The sequence below is a fragment of the Alosa sapidissima genome, chromosome 3 (assembly GCF_018492685.1).
Source record: "Alosa sapidissima isolate fAloSap1 chromosome 3, fAloSap1.pri, whole genome shotgun sequence".
Taxonomy (NCBI): Eukaryota; Metazoa; Chordata; class Actinopteri; order Clupeiformes; family Clupeidae; genus Alosa; species Alosa sapidissima.
The window spans coordinates 5,899,635-5,919,256 of NC_055959.1; the positions used below are offsets into that span (position 1 = coordinate 5,899,635).

Consider the following 19,622-nt stretch of genomic DNA (forward strand, 5'->3'; position numbering starts at 1 on the left):
GAGAGGGGGAGTTAGCAAAGCTTCAAAAATTGTCATCAATGTGCAAAGTGCTATGTTGGTCAGCAAAAGCAGCTACCGACAGAAAGCAAAACCTAAGTTCTGGTCTTTTTGAATGTATATTTATTTTAAAAGCATGTTTCTGTGATGAGGTTTTTCAATGTGTAATCAAGGTTTGTCACAAGATAACAGAGGAAAGTGCATCTGTTACAAAGTACAACAGGCCAGGACAGCATTAAGTGCCGCAATTCTTTTTTTCTTTTTTCTATTTTTTTTTCTCCTTTTTTATCTTTCATTTCCTATTGAGCAACAGGATGTGCTTGTCATTGATAACTGACAACAGATATCTTCTTCCCAACTTAAAGTCTTTAGATTGTGATTTTTCTTTCTTCAGCAGGAAAACAGAATTGATTCTTTTTTTTTTTGTGTGTTTTTCCTCTAGCGAGGGAGAGAGATGCCGGGGTTGGGGGCGCGATGATGTGTAGCGTGATGCCTCTCCCCCCTCCCTGCTCCACCTTCCTCTGTTTACTTTCCACGGGGAAGCCTCCAGTCCAGTCTTCACATGTTGGTGCTCATTCGTGTTTGGCTGTTGGCGGGTGTGAGTTCCCCTTGGCTACCTTCTCTTGGAGGGGACTGGAGACAAGAAGAGAGGAGATGAGGGGAGGGGAAGGGAGGAGAAGAAGCAGGTGGGGGTAGTGGGGCGCTCAGTGAGAAGCGTCTCATAAAAAACGCACACACATTACACACATGCAGTTGTTTCGGTATTCATTTTAAAACTAGAGGGGAACATGCTAATGAGATGAGATGGAAGGAGGTGATGGTATCAATAGCGATGCTCAGGGCTTAAACTGCATAATTTTCTTTTCTTTTTTTAAACATTAGAACAGGTAAAATAAATGTATCTGATACACTCACAAATAAAGTACTCTGTCCAAGCATGCATGAGTGTGGAAATGGGAGGGGAGGATGGGGTGTGGTTGAAAAGGATAAAAGAGGTGATGACAGGATTAAAGGAGTAGGTGTAGCTGTTAAAGGGCAGGTTGGGAAGGGATGGGTGTGTGGGAGATTGTACCCCAACGGAGGCTAGGCTCGGTTGTTTTGGCAAGGTTCGCAAATTTTGACAATGGAGACAGAAATAATTGCATCCCGTACTGTACCGAACAGAGCAGCGCCATTGGTGGAAATGCCCTATAAAAGGCCTGCAGATAAGCTGAGTGAGGAAGAAAGGGAACTTCCAGAGAATTATGCTAAGCTAGGCTAACATGTCAGAATGGGTCATTACGCAGACAGAGAAGAGAAGTGTATGTATTCTCTAACTCACTAACTCATTTCTAAAAGAGCTGGTGTGTTCATTTAAGAGTAATCGCCAAAACAGGTTTCAGGTTAAAGTTTGGGAGCAAGGAGAAACTGATCATAAGGTGGATTCTCAATGTCCATGTAACACCATGTAGGGTGGTCATGACTTAACTTTACTTCATGTAAAACGGAATCTACGACCAGGTCTACTGCTTAGGCGTATACGGTGTGCTAATGGTCGAATCAGTGAAATCTAGAGGGGATCCATAGGCAGTACACTGTGCTTGCTTGCATGGTCTCCTGTACATAAACATAAAGCTGAGTTTATTAGGGACGGAGAGGTGAAATGGTCACTGGTGTTAATAACTTGGGCTGGCTGGGGGTGTAATGGACAGAGGTGAGCGGAGGTGTGAGGGAGGGAGGAGAGGAGAGCAGAGCGAGGACACATTACCCTGGAGAGCCCGTTACCTTGACGTGGATCTGGTTACGCAGCACGGCTGCCCGCAGGATCATGGCTTTGGCTCGTCTCTGGAACTCCTTACCCATCTGTATGGACTTCTCAAATGTTGTGCTTCTCTGATCCACGTCTCGTGCATAAAGGATCTATAGACAGATGCACGCACAGACAAACAACACGGAGACAGACAGATGCACGCACAGACAAACAACACGGAGACAGACAAACACCGAGACAGACAGGCAAAGCAGACAGACAATGCAGAGAATGATTAACACTGATCTGTGGCAGCCTGTAAGTCAGTGTTGCCTTTTGCGGTACAACTACAACAGGAGAGCAGAGAAAGACAGACAGACAGACAGACAGACTGGGATAACAGACAACAGGAACAGTCAGTCAAAAGTGAACATTCTACCCACTGCAGAGAGAGCGGACTGGAAGATGGATTGCCAGTGGGAGGTGTGTGTGTGGGGAGAGAGCAAGCAGGGGAAATTAAGAAATGAAAATAATGATCAGGTAAAGGCAGAGCAGAAGAGACAGCATGTGGAGGATAAGAAAGATCAGAAGCAAGCACAAGAGAGTGGCTAAATGGATAAAGGATGGATGGGCAGCAATTTGTCAGAGGAGTGTGTCTGTGTGTGTGTGTGCGTGTGTGTGTGGGGGGGGCTTTTGGATTAAGCTTGCCTTGCTGTGGGAATCGATGCGGGCATTGATAAGACCCTCCAGGATAAGCTGGGTGAGCTCGTCCTCCAGCGCGGCCACTGTGGTGTTGAAGGCTACTGCCATTTTGTTCATGTCCGCCGAGACGTACGGGCTGAAGTACTGCAGAGAAGAGAAGGATGTCGGGGGTATACAAGTTAGCGAGACAGAGGAGAGCCATGATGACATGGCCATATAAATACACAAGTTATCTCTACACAAAGAAAGCTGCATCCATACTGGAAAATTTTTTTACACTTTCACCTATAATTGATGAATCTGACCAAGTCCATAATTCTCAAAACTCATGGGGTTAATTTAAAGCCCTAACCCTAATTGTATTGAACAAAAGTGTCTGCCAAATACCATAAACATCAACACACAAAGCCCTCAGAACAGACTAACTTTGAGCTGGAATATCAAAGTCACAAATAGTGAACTGATTTAACAGTGAGTGTGCCAAACTCCAGCCTTTGGTGTTTTACTGTGCTCCTAAGGTTCTACTCAAAAACAAAGCCTTCACAGCAACAGCACACACCCATACATTTGATCAATTAGGGTCAGACCTAGCTTAACACTTCATCCTAGAGGGCATGCTAGTAAGCTAAATACACCAATATACCCAACCTCTGTGGGTGTTGTCTGATTCAGCGACTCGTGCACTGGCAAGTTTCTCCATACCTGTATAAGGGCTCTGTTCCTGATTTGCGTGTACAGTGTTCTTACATGGGGAGCCAGGTACATGTCTAGCAGAAGGTTATCCTGTCAAACACAAAGGGAGATCAATTCATCAGACAGGTTTAATAGTGCCATATGGACCCCCCCTACAATTTCACAAGATTTAATTTTCTTTTTTTTTTTTAAACAGAAAACACCTGCTCTACTTTGCAAGATAATTGCTCATGCTGTTGTTTTGACAACACAACCTGGTGAACAGCCTGTGTGATTGTTCAAACATGTGGAGAATTTGATATGGCTCATGATCTATGGTGGAGATCTGCTTGCTACTGACCATACCTAACAGAACTTGAACATCAAACAAAGACAGTCACTTAAACACCATGAAGATGCACACACACAGAGTTCCTTACCTTCATCTCATCCAGCATTTTCAGACATGAAGCATACTTTGACTCGTAAAACTTGAAGATAATATCACGGACCTGGGGTTCCAACTCTAAAAATAATTTAAAGGAACTGTGGAGAGGGACACACACACACACACAGAGAGAGACAGAGAGAGAGAGAGAGAGAGAGAGAGAGAGAGAGAGAGAGAGAGAGAGAGAGAGAGAGAGAGAGTCAGTGTGGGCGCACAAACAAAACCCTTCTCCACACCAATTCAAATGGCAAAACCATCTCTTCACAGCCCAGCCCTGAAAACGACTTTATAGTTCAAGTCAGTCAATTGAAATTCTTGCTGCAGAACTCATCCCAGCCTCTTCCCCCCCCTACACCCAGCCACACGTTTGACTGGAACTTCAATCTACCAATTAAAAGCACTTTCTGTGCCAGCTAGCAAAATAAAAACAACATCAGTTGGTTCACTTAGATGAAAAGTGGCAGGATTCCCAGACCTACTTAAACGTCATATTCAAGGCATTTACATCCCCTATTCCCACATAGCATAGTATAAGGCATAGGTTAAGGAGAAATATTCCCTATTTTTCCCTCTACATGATCTGAAAAATAAATTTTCTTTAATTACTAAATTTGTTTAATATGTTTCACAAAGCCAGAATGTTCATTTGTTAAATAAATATAGTTGAGGCATATCCGTGATGTGACAGTTTTATCCAAAGCGCTTTACAGATAGCAGGGCCAGACTCATGGGGTTAAGGGCCAACGGTGGCAGCTGGGAATCGAACTCACGACTTTTTAAGGCTACTGCATGCAAACTCAGCTCCTTATCCACTACACTACTGTCGCCCCAGGGATGCTCTCCTAGGCTGCTCCTGTGATGGGCGGACTCACCTGCTGGAGATGACATTCCTCTGCAGCTCCTGTCTGTCAAACGTAGCTAGGGCACACAACCCCCCATACGCTGCTACGTTACTGGGGGAAAGGAGCTGCAGAGAGCCAGAGAGCCAGAGAGCCAGAGAGAGAGAAAGAGAGAGAGAGAGAGAGAGAGAGAGAGAGAGAGAGAGAGAGAGAGAGAGAGAGAGAGAGAGAGAGAGAGAGAGAGAGAGAGCGCAGGATGCGAGATGAAAAGAAAGAGGAAAGAAGGAAGGCAACAAGGGAGAGAAAAGGATGGACAGAGCAAAAAGAGGGCAAACGTCAGCATAACAAAAACAAGAAAAGTTCAGACAATCTGAGCAATCTAAGTTCAAAAACAGTTATTAATTTAGCAGACCCAAAGTGACTTACATGTCAATTATACCCAAAGACAGCAGGATCAAATCCACATTCCCTCTAGAGTCATCTGAGCGCTCCCATAACCTCTACTATCATTTCCCTGTGGGTTATGGGGCATTTTCATTACTCATGTGCTTAGGACATGCCCAGTGCTTGCCCTCTTCAAGCAGTGTTGCCCTCTTCTGACTGAATTCTGAAGGGGCAGGTTCCATTTTTGCTTGGGAACCTGACAGCGCGCAGCCCCCATTGCCTATCTACATTCTCACTCCTGTGCTCTCAGATCGGAAAGGAACCCAATGTGAATCTCAATGCCAATCCCCGTCTCTCCTGTCAGCAGTGTGGTCCTCGGTCCCTGGCTCTAGTCCCTCTGGGAGCAAACCCCCAAAGAAGAGGTGTGGCAATAGGGATAAACTGACCTCGGGGAAGTCGCAGTGGTCAAACGAGGCTTGCAGGAAGCATTTGGCCGCTGGCTTGTACTTTCTGGATGCGAGTTCTGCCAGTCCTGTTGAAGACCGAGACAGGGAAAGGGAGAGAGACAGAGACCGGAAATAAGAGAAAGGGAAAGAAAGAACGAGAGAGAGAGAGACAAATGAAATATAAGAAGGCTCCAGATATCCAGCTTTCTTCCTGAACTAAATAGGCCTAACAGGATCAATACAGTGACTTTTCTTTAATGGTGTTGCTCCTAAGATCACTGGGGCAGAAAAGACAAGAGAAGGAAACATGGAGAGGTAAGAGCAGGATAAAAATAGAGAAAAAGAATGCCACTGACCTGCGGCACACTTTAGTTTGGTGAGGACAGCTTGGTTTTGACTATCTCTCTCTCCTCGTTGCTGTGTTGGGAAGTGAAAAAAAATAAAACATTGATAATTAGATCATTTAATACCAAAGATGATTTAATACTAAAGACGCAGCTTCTTTTCTGCAATGATTATAGAGGACAATGTGGTGGCACAAACCTCTGCAATCTCTGGAGTGGATTCTGCCTTGCTTACATAGCTAAGTACATGGGACCAGTTTTGGAGGTAAACGCTAACCTGCAAGGTTCAAACAACCAAAGTCATTACATTTACTGCTACCTTCATTTCAGTATGAATGTCACTTCACCAACACTGTTAGGAGGTGAATGAGTGAGACATGCTGTTCCAAACATACCTTGATAACATTAAGACACATGTTGATGACATGCTTGGCGCTAGTGCAGTAGTCTCTGGCTCGGGAGTAGCACTTCAAGGCATTGCTGAGGTCACCGCAGTCAAGATAATGATCTCCGAGATCATCATGACCCCTCCTGTAGGTAGGGAGAAGATGGAGGCGGCTTTACAACACACGCATACTTAATTTTCAGCAAGGGTGCATACTAAGTGGTCACGTGTGAAGGATAATTAAAAATAGCAAGTACAATGCAAAAAATGATATCTTACCAAGTGTTATAATCTTATATTAAGATACAAAATCTAGTTAGTATTGTTTTTAGCATAAAGATACTTACTTTAAGCTTTCTTGTAAGATTATTTGGCTTAACATACTTCTTAAATTAAGACATAAAAACAAGTACATTTATCTGCTAGTGGATTAAGTAAATTTATCTTAATTTAAGATAAGATTCTAAGACCCAGGTATGCACTGCTAAAAATGCCCCCACACTGACAACAAGGAGGATGGAGTGAGTGATAAAACGGCTCAGCAACACAAGCAACAGCTCATGTACTGGATTTTTCAGGGTGATCACAATGACATTTATCACTGGATTAGGCTAGCTCATTTTTTCTATGGTAACATTAAAAATGTTATTTCTCTTACAAGTCAACAGTTTATTTATTAACTCCTTGCCATGGCAACTAACCTTAGAAGAATTCTGATTACTGAAGAATGTATATCAATCTTTTTTATATTGCTTGCATCTTCCACCGGTCACAAGTTTAAGTTAAAGTTGACCGTATTTAGCAGACGCTTATATAGTTGTGGCATTTAGCAGACGCTTATATCCAATATGACTCTGACTCACATCAGGTTTGGAAATGGAACCCTGGCTGACCGATTGTGAGGCGCTGACATTTTCCCGCTGCTCCACCGCGCCCATAATATCTACTGAATTTACTGTATCTACCTTATCTAAAGTCCAGTAGTAAAGACAGACTCTGCTTTGGGCGATGGGGGTAACTCAACTCAAAACAGTTTGCCATCAGTGTGTTATAGGGTAAATAATAGTAAAAAGCCTGCCCTACTCACTCAAAACTATATTGCAAGACAGTAAAATAAGACACAAACCATCATTAATGTCCAGTATTCACACCACCATGCTGTTAGTGCTTCAAACTTTTATGGCAAAAAAAGAATCAGCAGAACAGTTGTAAACCCAACGTGACAAACACATTCCACAAACACACCTTTCAGAAAATAGAGCTCACATGCCACCTGTGCAAAGCGAATGGTTGCCAGGTCACCAGATCAAGGCCTTACCTAATGCTCTCCTTAATGGAATTTCCCTTGTAGTTCTTCAGGTCGGTGTCGAGCTTCTCCAATTTTAAGAGGGCCTTTTTCCTGGTGGACTCTGCCCAGGCTGTGTCGAGGGGAGGGGGTTCCACTGCCCCCTCAGGAACAGCGTCTGGGACCCCTTGCACTTCCCTGTAGGACAAAAATGGACAGTGTGTTTAGGGTGAGAAAAGGGAGCAAGACCACTTACATCATGTGGTGCTATGATATAATGTGAAAACAAAAGAGTACATCTGTTGCATCAAAACCAATGAATAAACAAACAAATGAATTTGTCTCAAGGTGCATTACAGAAGCCAATTTGAACTTGAACTTGAACTTGAACAAGTCCAACAGTTCAACAGAGGCATGAGGCGCTCCCTGCAGGATCAGAACCTACCTCGTGGCTTCAGTGAGTTTGCGGTGGATCTCCTCGTAGACGTCAACATTGAAGGTTCTTTGGACGAAGGACAGGGCCATTTTAAGAGCTTCGATGCGGAGTTGGGGGCAGTGGTCAGCGATGAACTGCAGTCGCTCAATTCTCATCAGTCCACTGTAGCTGGAGGCATACTGCTCCAGATCCTGTGGAACAGAGCGAGAGAGAGAGAGAAAGAGGAGAGGAGAGAGGGAGACAGGAGAAAGAGGCGAGAGGGAGATGTATAATAAGGATTACTTGATCAGAAAATCACATAAAATACATGGGAGAAGCAGCAGATGGTAAATCATAATCTAAATCATGAAAGCAAATCATGTCTCTCATATGGGACAAAACATAGTACACAGATTTCTGTCAATCATCAATACAAAACGTGAGAAAAATAAAAAGATTGAAAGAATCAATGAAATACAAACAAGAGATTTGTGTGGGACAGACAGCCACATGTTTGATATTCTGCGAATTGTATGATATTCTGTTTGATTCTGCGCTAAAACAGCAGATAGGGTTTTGTATGTCAAAGTTATATATAACAGTCAACCCTAAATCAGTGCTGAAATAAGTAGATAAGCACAGAACAGAAACCTACCAGAGTTGGGTTTTCGACGACATAGTTGGTGTCCGGCGCATTCTGTTGGTCTTCTTGCGGGTCAGCATCTATCTGCATGGGTTCAACTGACCCCTTCATATGAGAAAGTTCATATATTTACGTCTGCTCTTAATCTACCATTAAACTACGAAAAGGACAGGAGTGAATTAATTAAATGATACCCTTTGGATCATATCAGAGCATGGTAGCTGAACATGTTTAAAACAATGGTTCTGATTTCGCTTGGTGTGGACACTATTACTCAACCTTGAAATCCAAGCTTCTGACTACAAACTTCAAACTAAACCACATCATGCTAACTTGTCATCGTCATGTTAGTCAAGGCGGTTTCCCTCAATGGGCTTGTCAGGGGTGAGGAGGAAATCTGTTGATGCTGAATTCTGAGTGCACCACACTTGAGCTTATCCCCTGACTTTCCATGTCTAGAATAGACTTTTTAAAATTCCATAATATTCCTGAAATTCTATGTACTGTGGGAACCCTGTTTTTTGCGTTTGTTGCATCTTTGCCCTCCAGCAGCAACGGCCCCCTCCTCCAGTACCTCTATTAATTCATCACCTTCTTTTCTTCCTTAATTGGCTACCCTGTGATTAATTCTGTTACCTCGGGGACCAGCGAGCACGCTGACAGACTGGAGCTGAGCACATAGTCTCCCGCGGTAAATGGGAGGAGCAGGTCAGACCTGCTGCTGTGGGGCGTGCAGAGCGTCGACGAAGACGAGGACGCACTGGCTGCCAAGCTATCACTGAGCCTGCCCTCAACCTGCTGCTCTGGGGAGACCCCAGGCCCTGACACAGAACTGTCCTGAAATGGAGGAAATCAACACACGGGTGAAATGTAAGCCCACAGTTAGGAGGGCCTCTATAATTTTTTGATACAACAATCTGAGAAAAAGTGCAGGGGGAAGAAGTAGGATAACAGAGAAAGAAAGAGATAACACAGAAAAAGAAAGAGATGAATGCAGACAAATAAATGATATTAGTAGGGTATGAATTTAAAGGGCATGGGAATGAGCTGTTAGAATAACAAATGTTCTATTAATTGACAACCATGTCTCAAAACTATGACAATACAGCCTAAAGGTATGTAGCACCTAAGGTTAAATGTTACAATTCCTTGTTTATTGAGTTGGTTCAAACTACTTGGCGATGCTGAACTGGACCTCAAAGCATTAAACAGACATTACTGTATAGTATAAGTATATATACTCTTTTGATCCCGTGAAATTTGGTCTCTGCATTTATCCCAATCCGTGAATTAGTGAAACACACTCAGCACACAGTGAGGTGAAGCACACACCCGCGCAGTGAGCTGCCTGCAACAACAGCGGCGCTCGGGGAGCAGTGAGGGGTTTAGGTGCCTTGCTTAAGGGCACTTCAGCCGTGCCTACTGGTCGGGGTTCGAACCGGCAACCCACCGGTTACAAGTCCGAAGGCCACGGCTGCTTATACTAAGAAGTATAAGAGTGTGCAATATTTATTAACGTCCAAGCTTTGACTCACAAATGAATAAGGTGACCGAAAATTAGATTTGTTTAAGGTGACATCTCATTCACATTTTTCAAAAACCTTAAAATGAGTGCTAATAACTGCTTTGTCGGGTAGTGAACTGCACTGACATTTAGCTGAAGCTAGCTAGCTGTTAGCAGTTAGCTAGCTAGCTTGTTTCTTCCGACGTGCTAACTTGCACCGAACTTGAGCTAGATATGGAACAACGAATAACTTGACAAGGTAAACAAGTTGGCTATGGAGACCTCAAACTGCGGTCATTTAATACAACCTGAAATACAAATAAAAACATCTATTTAAGAAAGCATAAAGTAGCTAGACCCCGCCGGCTTGCAGTGATAAGCTAGCTAGCAAGCTATCTGGCTGTCTAGTATGGTTAGCCTTCTTATTACCGATCTATGCATGCTATGCTAGCTAGCTAGTTAGCGCTCCAAGACAGAAAGTTTCTCAACACAATCCAACACCCATGAAAGCTATTCAAAACACACACGCTACTACAAATAAGAAACCTGGATTACCAAGCCAACCGTTTAATACCGTGCACATACCACTAGAATATGACTCAAACAATATGTTTCATTAAACAATGAGCAGACCCGCGCTGTCGTTCAACTTGAAAACAATTCGGTAAAGAAGCTAGCTATGACTTGCTACCTTACGTTACGGGACGTGAGGCCCATAGTGTCTTGGACAGAATGATTACTAGCTTAGCTTCTAGCTGCATAGCTGCGGCAATCTGGAGCTTAAAACGATGCATAGGAGTACTTAATGGTGGATAAAGTGACATAATTTGTATAAATGAAACCACGGAGTGTTCAAACTAAAATAAAGCAGTTTGAATTATTAGTTTACCTGAAAGTTAAAGACCTGCACGGGGAGAGGCATCTCCTCCTTCTCTGCAGAAACACAGCACACACAAGCACATCCGGGGCATAGCTGTGAATGCACTTACTGGACGTCTTTGTTACGCGAAGACGTCACGATACCTGTACATCGAAAATATTTGGAGGACTACATTCATAAGTCTAAATTTCAGAATAAAAAACACAATTTTACAGAATTTGGTATAGACGTTAAACAATATATAACAACAATTTCTATTCAGTAATAATAAGAAGGCTGTCAAAACACAAACACTTTTTGTGCTTTACAATGTGTTTTTATGATGTCATTATTATTTTATTTTATTATATTTTATTATTATTTTTGTGTAATGTACATCCCCCTGGCGTAGTTGCAACAATGCTTTTGTACTGTATTATTGTATACTTTTTGTATACTGTTTGTATACTTCAATTGATCTAATAATAATACTTTTTTTTTAAAAGTAAAAAAAAAATATTTGGAGGAAGAAAAGTTAAAGGAAAAATAAATAAATTTAAATTATTGTAGGCTATAGCCTACTTAAGTCAAGTCAAGTCACTTTTATTTATATAGCGCCTATATATACTTAAGTGTCCCTATATTGTGAAAATAAAGACTAAAAGAACTGCCACCATTGTTTAAAGCAAAAAAAATAAAACCCTGATACATTATATACATTCAAATATTTTCCTTTATTAATGCATAACCTTTATATAAATTATATGATACTCACATTTAGTGGTTTATTTTGGCAACAACTGTAACAGAGGACATATGTTGTTAAATGCTCTTCACCGTTTATCCCAGTTCAAGAGTCACATGAATTACCAAATGTAGGCTAATACAGACACAAAATGCATTTCACTCAAGAAATCCACAACCAGACAGACAGCTCCTTGCACATGCATGCGTCCTCTCACACTTAAGACTCATATGCACAAAACTGAAAATAAAGATATTTGGGAAACAAAAATATTTTGACACTTCTAATTGGGTCCTTTGTCAAAATAAATTACTTGATTTGGCAGGTCCCACAAAATGCAGTTCACAATGGCACAAGATAGAATCTATTCCTCTTCATTGATTTGAATAATGTGAACGCATAGGCCTATTTGTAAAGAAATGAAATTATTTAAACTGTATAAAATTCTAAGACCAGCTTGTATGTCATTAATAGTCTTACAGATAGAGTACAGACATTTTGCATATTACAATTTTTCATGGGGCAAATTTGATAACCAATAAAAAAAACAAAACAGTTCCCATACACATTTACCTACAGTAGCTCAAGCCATGGATGTGAATAGATGCCTATCTATAAAACAGCAAACTAAAATTTGTTCTGGACTACTCTGATGAATCAGCTGACATTTCTTTGACTCCATTTTATGATTTTCTGAAGTAGAGATGCCTTCATGTAGAAAGATTGAATAACTCCAAAACAATTTGCATGATACTGTAGGAAATTTAGCCTACTGTAAATGGAGAAAAAACACATAAAATGTATTTCTTCCACCTGTCTATGAATCTGTGTTCTCTGGCTCCTATGCCTGCTATAACCAAAGCTATGCACAATATATATTTACACCGTCACATCTGTCAAACATTCACAATTCGTAGTAAAAAAATGCAAAACAGCTAACGATGTCCACACTTTAATATATCCAACAACATTAGTTCTGGCAACAAAGTTGAATGAATGTACTGAGTGTATTTATGTAGTGAACACTTATAAAAGCTTGTTAATCCAGTCTGAAATGCACACTTAGGGCTCCACAACTGTTTGTCCACCTGCTTGTCATTTACGACAAAGCCCCAATTAAATCATCCAATATCTTTAAGGCAAATTCATTTAACAAATAAAAAAGACATGTGCTGCCCAAAAAGAATGGATATTGGCATAATTTCTTCTGTTTTAATGCCATCATCACCGCTCTACACATTCTATTAACGCTTCTTCTTACATTTAAAAAACAAAACCTCCAGGTCATTGGAGACTACTGTAAACCCAGTGAGCTCAGGTATCCCTCTTAAAACAGCTGGTACTGTTATGAACAAGTAGGAGTGGAAGAAGTCCCCCTACCCCATCCCCCCCCCCCCCCGCCCCCACACCCACCCAGCAGCCCCCTTAAAGAACAATGGCACAAACACTGGCGCCCCCTGGTGGGCTGCCTCAGAACACTGTGCACTTCTTGCCCCGCTTCTTGACAGGTGGAGGACAGAGGACAGCGCGAATTGCCTCATCAAACACTGTCTTGAGACCACGCTGGGTAAGGGCAGAGCATTCCAAGTACTTCACTGCACCTGCGGTCACACAAATGGGTGAAGAGATGACAATGAGATTTTTTTCACATGCAGCTAACTGCATATTTACACTTGGTTTCACATAGTTTGGCTTAGTCAATTAATTCTGCCTAAAATACATGTTGAGGCTTGGCACTACAATTGCTATACCATTATTTAAGGCAAACTCAAACCTCAGTGTAATAAATAAGTAATTACATGGGCTGCCCCAAAAACATGAATATAAAAATAACACATAACTTATTGTTAATAAGTGATTATATCAGCATCTGATCTGAAGTAAAAGTTTGACTCCTACCAATTTCACGTGCCATAGCCAACCCCTGTGGGTAAGTGATGGGGGCCAGTTTCTTGTCTCTCAGGCGCTCAATGGTGTCCTTGTCATCCCGCAAGTCAAGTTTGGTGCCCACCAGGATGATGGGAGTGTTGGGGCAATGGTGGCGCACCTCAGGGTACCACTACCAGAGCATTGAGAAGAATGCGTTATTAACAGATTTGATTACTGTGGTTTAGAACTGTCAAAATGAACTACATCTACCATGGCACTAGCCTGAAGATTCCAGATTCTAGAAAGATTAAGGGTCTGGCCACGAATAATATAATGGCCCAACCTGAGGGGAGGCACCAACTGTGCATTTGAAAATCTCACTGCACGCAATTGGATAAGAATATATGACCAATGTTTACTGACTGATTCTGGACTTCGATGCAATTGGATAACACTACGCCTGTCATCTGTTTAGCTCGCCTTTGGCCCGACTATGGGTGATTGGATCCCCGCGATACAGGTGGCAAAAGTAACGTGCATCATTACTCATTGCCAGAGTGTCTCGCAGAGACAATTCAAATTGTGCTCTTTCGAGAACTCTGGATTTTCCAGGATACCATGGCACAGTCATGTCATGTATATCTTTTGTCTTTTAGGTGATCTGCTTTGAATATGTATGGCAAAACCTTACAAAAAGCTCTTCTCAGATACTTCTGGATGGTGGATGTTAATAACTTATTTTGAATAATTCCTTTCATGCTGTTTCTACAAAACTTCCCAGGAATGTGCTAATGAGCACTACACAAGATGCAGTTGAGTTGATGACAGAGTCAGTAGAATCCCTCCCTGTGTTCATTTGTACAGAATGAGATGGACACTGACCTTAGCTCTGACATTCTCAAAGGAGGCTGGGCTCACCAAGGAGAAGCATATCAAGAACACGTCCTGAAGAGTAAAAATATCCAGTGTTACTGAATGTTCATCAAGGACATAATGTCACAGGCAGTTAAGAATATGATACCGTCAGTCCAAAAAAAACTTCACTCCAAAACATTAAATATTTATACATGAATGTGGGTATTTTGTCTGGATAATTTCACTGATTCTAGAATCTAGAGATAAACACACTGCTGCTAAGATGGTTCTCTCAGCTAACCTTTTTAGATAGCAGTTAATGCAAATACAAGGGGCCTCGACATGACAACCAGCATATAGCACACACACACACACACATCCTCACATCACCACCCACTGAGATCCGCAGCACAGTATCCATGATGCTGGTTGGGTGGGGGTGGGCTCACCGTTCAGAGAATACATCCCCCCTCCATTCAGTTTTCAGACCAGCGCTAACATGAATGTGTGAGTATCCCAAGTGCTAGCCTGGGAATCCCATTAAGCAACACACACTGAATAGAGCAGTGAAGTTAAGAGAAAAGCTATCCAGGAAAAAAGGATCTCATCTTTATACACTGCTGTTGTTAGCTTTATACACTTTATACACTGCTGCGAGAATAAAATTGACGATGATGCAAATAAGAAGCATTTCTTTCTTCTAAAGACTAAATTGCTGGGGCCTATCGTTTCCTGCAACGCCACTGTTTCGTGTTGACAAGCCTTGTGGCTGCCCGCTGCAAGAGATAATGGCAAAAGCACACACTGCAGGAAACTAGAGGGATTCTATAGGGGAGTGTGTGTGTGTGTCTGTGTGTGTGTGTGTGTGTGCACTGCTGTACCGTCTGGGGGTAAGAGAGAGGCCTGAGACGGTCGTAGTCTTCCTGTCCCGCTGTATCCCAAAGGCCCAGGTTGACTGGTTTGCCATCCACCATAACATTAGCAGAGTAATTATCGAAGCTGGAGGGAGGAAAAGAGAGGGAATGGGAGGAGGGGTGGTGGGATGGAGGGACAGAGGGATGGAGGGGGGATGAGGAGAGAGACACCAGAGGGGTTCCAGTGTTAAAAAAACAGGTATTAAAATGATAAATTGATGATTATAATATATGGGGAAAACCTAAACATTGTTGCATTTTTATTTAAGCAGTCCCTTTACTACTCACACGGTGGGGATGTACTCCCCTGGGAAGGCATTGGTGGTGTAACTGATGAGCAGACAGGTCTTACCCACGGCACTGAAGGTAGAGAGTGAGAGAGAGAGAGAGAAAGAGAGAGAGAGAGAGAGAGAGTCATAAGAGACCATCATGAAAATGATACAGTGTTTCACAGGTCACTGTGTGTCTGAGCCTTACATGTACTACTGTAAATGTGGGTTACTACAAAATCATTATTTGTTGTGATGGCTTTGAAGGTCACCTTTAACAGATGTGCAATCATTGTGCCCCCCCCCCCCCCCCCAGCAAAATGCACTCAATAGCTACATCAATACAACAAAAAAAGATGAAACATAAAATGGTTGTACTTGTATTGTATCCCACAACAAATATTTAGAGATGGAACATCCTCAAAATAGGAATGTGCCTCAAGCCCCCGCTGGATGTGGACACTGAACAGGGGGTCAGACACTAGTGCATCCCCATGGCTCTGGGACAATGGAAGTGCCTGAGTGCATGGGCGCCTATTTCAACCACTGACCTCCAGTGGACAGCAATGGTTGCTGTCTGCTGACACATAGTACGAGCAGTCAGACTCTGCCCCAAATATGCACATGTTGGCTGGGGGGCATACTGTCATCCATGGCATACATCAACCCCTCTCTCTCCCCCACAACCTTTCTAATACACCTACACACACCACACACAAACACAAACACACACACACGGACACACCACACAAACACACAGATGCACGCACGCACGCACGCACGCACGCACGCACGCACACACACACACACACACACACACACACACACACACACACACACACACACACACACAGACACACACACACATAATACAGTCAAACAAACTCCTTCCCTGATGCTCTCATCAGATAGGTGGCTAGATAACTGTAGAGCAGTGGAATGGGGCTGGAGATGGGATGGCTTCATCACCACACACCAACACTGCGCTTTTAGACAACCAAAGAGGGGGGATTAAGAAGATGTGGAGGCAGCACAAGGCCAAGAAAGAACAGCGAGTGTGAATGAGTGAGTGACAGAGAGTGAGTGAGTGAGTTACACAGAGAGAGAGAGAGAGAGATAGATAGAGAGAAAGTGTGGTATGCAAAGCAAGACTGAGAATAGCCAAACATGAGAGGGGAGATATAGGATGACAGAGGGAGAGTGAGGAGGATGGGTGGACATGGCTGATAACACTAACAAAAAAGAAAGAGAAGGGGAAGGTCACACACACACACACACACACACAAACAGAGCCAGTGTGCAAAGTTTCAGATCGAACTTGAAAGATGGAGCTTTGAAGCGGTGTGTCTAAAGACAACCCTGCAAACCTTTTATTTATTATTTTAGATTGGTGGTGGGAATTTCCAGACTTCACATCAACAACGCTAACCCATATACCCTTAAAAAAAGAAATGTTTACAATTTTTAAGAGAACGATTGTGATTTACATTCTTATTTTTGAAGATTAAATTAAATTTTAATTCACAAAACTATTCTAACTATACTAAGAGGTTACTAGGCTAGATGGTGTAAACATATTGCACAATGCACACTGAACATCAAATTACTAAAAACGCTTATTAGGCTGATGTCCTGGACCAGGAGTGGTGATTCAAAAGTGTAAGTGTGAATGTGAGTCATAATAATGTAAAAAAATTCCTTAAAGCAATGTGAGATACTGGATCAGTGTGAGAGAGGGCCCACTGCACACATGCAAACAAGGCTGCAAATGAACAAATACAAAGGACGAAAAAGTGAGCAACCTTACAGACACAAAAATACAGTGATTGTAGGCCTAATAAAAGGAAGCTGATGTCATGAAGATGTGCTTCACTATATTCAACAATATCGACCTCCCCTATTATTAATGTATAGGCTAAATTAACAAGATAGTTTATTTAATTGAGAAGTGTAGATCAGAAGCTGATGTAGCCGACATGAACATAATCAAGAATAGCCAAGTACCAGTCTAGCCGTAACGTAACGCAAAGTTGACAAGAGAATTTAATGTGTTCCCAGCCCCCCACCCACGATGGTCTCATTGCCTAGATCCGATGTGTCTTCACATCCATGTCCAAAAATGAGCTAAAATAACGTTTTGAGAAAGGGGTAATAGGGCTATCACATATTAAAACGTAAATGATTGCAAAGCACAATATATATCGCTCCTCGAGTGCAGCCTTGCTCGTTAGACGCCCCCTGTTAAGACACGTAGGTGTGAAAAAACATTACATCATTAAATGTGTGGCTCAGCCTGAGACGGTAGCCCTCGGATGCATTTATGACATCTCAGTTAAATGCAGTTTTCATCACCAGATCAAAAATATCTGAACTGTCTGACATTTAAAGAAGGCCAGTGCAACACTTGTATGATGTTTTCTACAATGTTAAATAGCGTTGAACACTCCGCTTTTAGCTTGTCACAGCCTTTGATTTGTACAACATTCAAAATAAGTGTAGCCTAGCAAAAATAATGCTTTCTTTTGCAGAATTCACCTCAGATGGCATTCAGCCATTAAATTAATCAGTGCTGTTCCCACGCGCTGGGATGAACGAATTCTAGCAAACTAAATGCCGACCCATTCAACCCCATAGCCCCAGCCCTTCTTGCAACAATTGCTTTCTCCCACAGATACATTGGCGAAAAAGGGCACATTCTCAGCACCCACAAAAAGAGATCTTACCCGTCGCCGACCACAACGCATTTAATGGCCTGCATTTGCAGAATGCACAGATGTATCCAAAGAGGGACGTTCGATTGTGCTTTAATGTGCCAAATTGGTATGTGATCTGAGAGATCTGTAATAATAAGTGGGCTGCTATGTTTCGCGTAGAGGGCTGCTGCAGCAGCAAGGGTTGTAGTCGAAGTCACACGGGGGCTTCCGGAAAAGCACGAGTGCGTTTAAAGTGACCACCATCGCTTTTACAGTATCCAAGTACCACGGGCGTACCGCGTAGTCTATTCAGGACAATATTTAATCACAAATTGTTTTATGACTCAACAACAACCGGGTTAAATTAGCTATATATATATATATATATATATATACTCCATTGTATATATATATATATATATATATATATATATATATATATATATATATATATATAGATATATATTTACAGTGTTTATATATATATATATATAAAAACAATTAATCATTATCTTGGAGTTTGCACTTTAACGAATCAGACAAATTACATCTTGATTGTTATTTAATGAGACCAGGATCTTTATTAGTCCGTTGTTTTAATGCAAAATAACTTCCCCCTCAGTTGTAATAATACAGATCTAACTTCTCATCCTGTTCTCAGCATTTGCAAAATAAAGGAAAGGAATGACACTGTAATCATGTCACTTTTATTTAGATGCCTGTACTTGTGCAGTGTGAATTTAAATGCCTCCTCTCCCGTGATCCCCCGCATGGTAAGTCAGCTGTTGGAGGCAGGTGAGAGAGCCACCTGTCCATTGAGTTGTTTTGGTAAAAAGGGAAGTATGTCAAACAACTACCCCCCCCCCCCAATGTAACACTAACCCACAACCATATCACTGACTCACACAGAATGGAGTCCTTTGTTTCGACGTCTCCCTATATATATCCTAGTTTGTCACTTGTGCATGTTGATCACTGTACCAATATTAAACACTAACGAACCAGCAGCTGCAGCACAGGATTGGAAGTGCAGTTCAGGGGAATGTTTGTGCCAAGTAGCCTCTTGAAGATCTAGGAACTATTGGTTGCCTGGCACCGGCCAGCTCATTCACTTTGTTCATTATGGTCTGGAAACTCCTTTGGATTCAAATTGGGCTTGGGCATGGCTAATAAATAGTGAACCAGGTAAATGTTGAGATTTGTACACAGCTAAAATAAGACATGGTCTTGCAGCATGATGCTACACAAAGGGAGTAAATACCGAGCAGAACACACTGGGTTACCTTGTGCTTTGAGTGCCATTCACATCTAGTCACATCTGTCAAATATTGAGATCATTCACATCCAGTGCTTTCCTAACAAGTCTCAAATGTGTCTCAGTGGGTGCTCACCTGGAGCGCGACAGCCAGACAGACAGACAGACAGACAGACCCTTTGACAACAAGGTATACTGTTTTGGAAAAAAGACAAACCATTTTAAGAATTTTTTTTTATTGCTTGACCTGCCATTAGGACAATCTATACCAAAAAAAAAAAAAAAAATGTAACTTTTTTTTGCACATCCAGTAAAATCAAACCATTTACAGTCGAAGGATAAGAATAATAGAAAAATGGTCCTCTGTCAG

At 42.0% G+C, this 19,622-nt stretch overlaps 2 protein-coding genes across 5 annotated transcripts; both read right to left on the minus strand.

The window, feature by feature from the left end:
* Positions 1-103: 103 nt before the first annotated feature.
* Positions 104-10,811, minus strand: gps1 (G protein pathway suppressor 1). 4 transcript variants are annotated; one of them, XM_042086011.1, is made up of 15 exons: positions 10,683-10,784; positions 8,926-9,126; positions 8,302-8,394; positions 7,677-7,858; positions 7,265-7,429; positions 5,957-6,092; positions 5,761-5,838; positions 5,574-5,634; positions 5,218-5,303; positions 4,421-4,515; positions 3,541-3,646; positions 3,131-3,211; positions 2,435-2,572; positions 1,745-1,896; positions 104-630 (listed from the first exon to the last, which is right to left on the minus strand). In XM_042086011.1, the coding sequence occupies exons 1-15, from the start codon at positions 10,713-10,715 to the stop codon at positions 570-572; spliced, it is 1,668 nt and encodes a 555-aa protein (XP_041941945.1). In that variant the 5' UTR covers positions 10,716-10,784; the 3' UTR covers positions 104-569. The 4 variants fall into 4 exon arrangements, with proteins under 4 accessions (XP_041941945.1, XP_041941946.1, XP_041941947.1 ...); XM_042086012.1 differs by having other exon boundaries at positions 1,762-1,896; positions 10,683-10,783; XM_042086013.1 differs by lacking the exon at positions 8,926-9,126 and having other exon boundaries at positions 10,683-10,811.
* A 556-nt stretch (positions 10,812-11,367) lies between these two features.
* rac3a (Rac family small GTPase 3a) lies at positions 11,368-18,252 on the minus strand. Its single transcript, XM_042086032.1, has 6 exons — positions 18,028-18,252; positions 15,324-15,395; positions 15,003-15,120; positions 14,149-14,211; positions 13,297-13,456; positions 11,368-12,998 (listed from the first exon to the last, which is right to left on the minus strand). Exons 1-6 carry the CDS (start codon positions 18,060-18,062, stop codon positions 12,868-12,870), a joined length of 579 nt encoding a protein of 192 aa, XP_041941966.1. The 5' UTR covers positions 18,063-18,252; the 3' UTR covers positions 11,368-12,867.
* Between the last annotated feature and the right edge of the window lie 1,370 nt (positions 18,253-19,622).